The sequence below is a fragment of the Brachyistius frenatus genome, unplaced genomic scaffold (genome assembly GCF_029030835.1).
Source record: "Brachyistius frenatus isolate BFR_SWC_R1_liver_20210118 unplaced genomic scaffold, ASM2903083v1 Contig_111, whole genome shotgun sequence".
NCBI classification, from domain to species: domain Eukaryota; kingdom Metazoa; phylum Chordata; class Actinopteri; family Embiotocidae; genus Brachyistius; species Brachyistius frenatus.
In genome coordinates, this window is record NW_027210710.1 from 776,300 (window position 1) to 778,761 (window position 2,462).

Here is a 2,462-nt window from a genome sequence, read left to right on the forward strand (position 1 = left end):
TTCAAAATCTCCCACTTTATTGTAACACAGAAGAAAGCATAAAAACACAGAGTTGCAATTAAATGTCACAGGTGCACAGTGAGAGAACACAAAAGACACGAGGTTGAACACAAAGCGAGAGTTTACTGCAGCTGATGGTTTTGATACAAAAAACAAAAAGCATAATCCCCAAAAAATAACAAAGGAACACGTGACACACTCGTCTATTTTAACGTAGTTTAAAGGAGTGAGCGTCTCCTCTAATAAGCAGAACGAACACGAACTATACAACTCATTATTACGGCAGAGTGAAATAGACACGCTTTGGGCTGTCTGGGTGTGAAAGTTACACGCTTTGTAAGTGTGAAATTTACACGCACGTAAATGTCCCGTGATCATGCGACCAAGGTACCGCAACACAGGCACATACACAGGAAAACCTGTAACTTTCACGCCTAGATTGGCCTAGACTTTGCTACAGCGGACAGGCGTGTCAATTTCACGCTTTGCCCCGATACCATGTTGAACTATAGAGACAGCATTACACAAAATGACCAGCCGGCTTTGCTTCAAGTTGAGTGACTGTTGAAACTGAGGCCACGCCCACAGTTTAAACGGTCATTTTGAACAACAAAACAGGAAACAAAGAGATGTACTTTTACATCGTCATGTGGAAGGGAACTTGTGATATCTTCAGCGGGTTCGAATCTGTAGCGTTGAAGTATGGAAACAGCCTCTTGGTGAAAGTGTGTGTGAAGGTGTGTATGTGTGTGTCGGTGTCGGGATCGGAGAAAGACAGCCGTCTTTTGTCACAGTCCAGACGAACTCTGATCCTCTTGAATGTCGTCTTCGTCGGGAGGACAGTGGCGAGATCTAGACCCCCTGGGTCTGCCGTGTATTCACCGTTGCAGAAGACTAGTTTCAGTAACTTCAATGGTTTGTCTCTCCGATTTGGGACGGACTTGGCCGACACTCCCAGAGCCCAGACCGGACTGTCTCCAACCTCGACGTCCCAGCTGTGAGTCCCTGAGTCGAAGCCCTCCGAGCCCAGAGCAGACAGATAGAAATTAATCCTCTCTGGGTTGTCAGGAAGGTTCTGTCTTCTTCCACATCTCACGCTGGTCAGATCTTCAGACAGGATGAGTTCTGGGTGATTCGTGTTTGGATCCAGAACCACAGGAGTGAAGGAGACCATCTTCTTCATCTGGTTCCAGATGTTGTAGGTCAGGTTGCCCAGATGTTTGGCCACGTCTATCAGAGCTCCTGAGATCAGCTGTGGATCGTCCAGCAGGGGGCGCCGCTGGACTCTTTCCACTGCAGCCTTGTAGTTCTGCAGGAATGAGATGTCTTTGGCTCTCAGCTCCTCCTCTGTGACTCTGATTGTGTCTGAAAGAGATGATATCTCTCTGCTCACAGCCTCAATCTTCTTCTTGATCTTCTGACTCTTCTGCTCCTCTTCCTCCGTCAGAGCAGAGATCCTGGCCTCCTCTTCCTCTTGGAGAAACCGGTGAAGCTTCTCAAACTGCTCTTTAATCTGCCTCTTTGTGTTTTTTGCCTGGACTTTAATGTGTCCTGCTGTTTGATCAAAGTTTCCTTTAACTTCCTGAAAGATCTTCAGTTTGTCCTGTAAAGGTTTCAGGGATTCTTGGAGCTTCTCTCTGTGATCCTCTGCAGCTTCAGCAATGGGTCTGAACCTGTGGTCGGAGTGTGTTTTGGAGTCTCGACAGACGACACACACTGGCTGCTGATGATCCAGACAGAAGAGTTTGAGTTTCTCAGAGTGCAGACTGCAGAGAGGCTCAGACTCTGTAGAAGCTTTCTGCTCTCTCTCCAGTAAAAAGGCCTCACACAGCTTCTTTAACACCAGGTTACGAGGTGGGTCACTCAGGAAATGCTGTGTTTTACAAACCGGGCACTTCTTTATGCCGTTGTCAGACCACCATGTCTGCAGGCAGAGTTTACAGAAGCTGTGGCTGCACGGCAGGACGACGGGGTCGTTGAAGACGTCGAGGCACACAGGACAGGAGAAATCGCTCTCAGATAGTGAAGCCATATTCTTTCTCTGAGTGAAAATAACAGAGAAAGTGACACAAGTCAGCTTTCACTCCCTTCCATTTTAAAACAACTTGAAAATATTCGAGTACTCACTTAAATCTCCTCGCTCTCGCCTGTAGCTCTTTTCCCCCCTGTTTTAGTCAAAGTAATAACGCAGATCTGAATGTTTACTTTCGTTTCAGATCAGGTCCGTCCAGTTATAGGTGGAGCTCTGTTCTGCCTTTTGTTTCCAGCAGTACCTTTGCCCCTGTTGCTCAGTCAACCATGTAGACTGACAGTTGCTGCCAAAATATAGAAAATACAACCAGGTGTTTTTAAATACAGCTTTAAACAGCTTTTTTTTTTTTTTTTTACTGTAACATCCTGTGAATTCATTCATTATATTTCAACTCTTTATCAAGGATATGTTATTGTTGTGACTCTTTAAA

At 45.8% G+C, this 2,462-nt stretch overlaps 1 protein-coding gene across 1 annotated transcript; it reads right to left on the reverse strand.

Annotated features, from left to right (window-relative positions):
- On the reverse strand, nt 1-2,166 carry LOC138629132 (nuclear factor 7, ovary-like). The gene is made up of 2 exons (XM_069712642.1): nt 2,128-2,166; nt 1-2,041 (listed from the first exon to the last, which is right to left on the reverse strand). The coding sequence occupies exon 2, from the start codon at nt 2,030-2,032 to the stop codon at nt 638-640; it is 1,395 nt and encodes a 464-aa protein (XP_069568743.1). The 5' UTR covers nt 2,033-2,041; nt 2,128-2,166; the 3' UTR covers nt 1-637.
- Nucleotides 2,167-2,462: the final 296 nt, after the last annotated feature.

Bases quoted from the DNA above. Each gene is read 5' to 3' on its own strand.
- LOC138629132 (XM_069712642.1), bottom strand. From the start codon at position 2,032: ATGGCTTCACTATCTGAGAGCGATTTCTCCTGTCCTGTGTGCCTCGAC.